Source organism: Acanthisitta chloris, unplaced genomic scaffold, assembly GCF_000695815.1.
Source record: "Acanthisitta chloris isolate BGI_N310 unplaced genomic scaffold, ASM69581v1 scaffold41549, whole genome shotgun sequence".
Classification (NCBI taxonomy): domain Eukaryota; kingdom Metazoa; phylum Chordata; class Aves; order Passeriformes; family Acanthisittidae; genus Acanthisitta; species Acanthisitta chloris.
Window position 1 is genome coordinate 22,973 of NW_008690458.1, and position 1,872 is coordinate 24,844.

Sequence of the window (1,872 nt, forward strand, 5' to 3'; positions counted from 1 at the left end):
AGGAAACACTGGCTGGGGAAAATTCCCTTGGGTCCATTGGACTGAGGAAAACAAAAACAAAACAAAGAACGAGGCAGCAAGGCTGGTTCCATGACAGAACAGTTCAATGGTAAAAAAGGAGAAAGGAAATGGGAATCCAAACCAGAATCAAGAACTAGGGAAAATGTTCCTCCACCCACTCCCCCAAAATCCTCCTTGACCCAGCCAGATGATAGCAGCATGTTCAGAGTTTCTCCTTGCTGGCTCAGAGAAAGCAGCTACCGTCGCATCGATCCAAGTATTTCAGACGTGTGCTTCCCCCTCTCAGCCACTTTATACTTTCCGAATGTTCCAGTTATAATCTGGATTGTTTTTCTGTTCCAATGACCTATCCAGAGGTGACCTGTGATCGAGAGGTGACTTGGAATCGTGTGGGGATTTCTGAGAGGGGGGTGAGCGAGGGTCCGACACTCCGGGGTGAGACGGAGGGAGGGGCTGTTTGTAGTCTCCCAGTTTGTCTGTGTGGAAGGACCGGTAGTGGTCCGAAGGTCCTTGGCCATGGTATCCCATGGGTGGTCTGTGATCAGACATCCGTCGGAAATCCTGCTGGTGGTAGTTCTGAGGCCTGAAGTCATCGGATCGTCGACGTTTGGAATCGTGGTGGTGCCTGTGGAGAGAAAACAAATGGATGGAGATCAGTTCCCCAAGGCCTCCACAGTCAGTGCATCCTTGCAAACTCCCTCCAGCCCGTCCAAGGTGAGAGGGAATTACCTGTCGTAATAGTCTCGGTGGCCTCTGTGGTCTCGGTCGCTGTTGTACTGCTCGTACGGCCTCTTGCGGGAGAGGTTATTTGGTCTGTAGTTCCCAGAGCTCCGGTGAGGATCCCCACGGGATCGCCGGTCCCCGTAGTGGTGGTCCTTGTACCAGTGCTGCTCGTACTGGTGGTGCCGTTCCCCACCCCACATCTGGTTGCTGTTGCCACCATAGTTGAACTTTCGATCCCTCTGCCAGTCTCCTCGGTCTGCAGCGAGCAAAGAGCACCTGTAAGTCTCTCTCACACTTTAAGTCCATTACTTTGCTGAATTCTCAAAGAAATGGTAACTACTGATGCCCCTTTAACTTTCTCCTCCCAAAACTATGTGGGTCCAATTTTATTCTTTCCATTTTTTCATCCTTATTCTAGCAAATCTTACTCTGTCCCATACTTATACTTTTCACTGTATCATCATGTTTCCTAGTCCAGCTATAAGAACAGTGGCAATATATGTTCCATCCCATCACTGGTAAACCTGAGCAGTCCCAAGTCCCAGAAGGATTTGTGTCACAGGTTAGGAGGGATGGTTCCTCCTGGCTTGCCAGAGCTCACCTGTGTTGCTGAAGTGCCTCTTGTTTGGATGGCCATAGTTGTCACGTGGGTGCCCATGCATCTGCTGCTGGGTGTGGGAAGGGGGCATATGGATCTTCTGGGAATGAGGATTGTGAGGCACGTGAGACTGGGACATCACGGAATCGCGGCTGGAGCTTGAAGGCTCTGGGCGGAACGGCTTCTTCATGCTGGACATGTCCTCCTTCTTTTTCTGCTCCTGCGAGGTGGAAGAGAGGGATACAGCTCAGCTGCTCTTCCACCAAAAGAAGCAGACTATGTAAGCAATGGCTTTGTCTCTCAGGCTCTGGATTTTCCTGCCTCTTTGAGGAGTTGGTGAACCAACTGTGCCCAAGCGTGGCACAAATGTGGTGGAGCATGGGCAGAGTCGTGCAGCTCTGCTTCTACACCTTATCTCGACAGGGCAGCACGCCCAGGCTTTTCACTCTAAAGGGCAACTCAACACCATGTGCCACACCAAACAATGCTTTTTCTTGGTCAGAACAGTCAGGACAAAGTGACCAGGAATG

At 51.0% G+C, this 1,872-nt stretch overlaps 1 protein-coding gene across 1 annotated transcript in view; it reads right to left on the reverse strand.

Annotated features, from left to right (window-relative positions):
- Positions 1-312: 312 nt before the first annotated feature.
- CHD2 (chromodomain helicase DNA binding protein 2) overlaps positions 313-1,872 on the reverse strand; it is a 27,817-nt gene continuing 26,257 nt past the window's right edge. Inside the window, exons 32-34 of the mRNA XM_009081812.1 lie at positions 1,346-1,562; positions 751-1,000; positions 313-646 (exon numbers count right to left, since the gene is read on the reverse strand). Coding sequence (XP_009080060.1) covers positions 313-646; positions 751-1,000; positions 1,346-1,562 — 801 coding nt within the window. The remainder of the gene's footprint in view (positions 647-750; positions 1,001-1,345; positions 1,563-1,872) is intronic.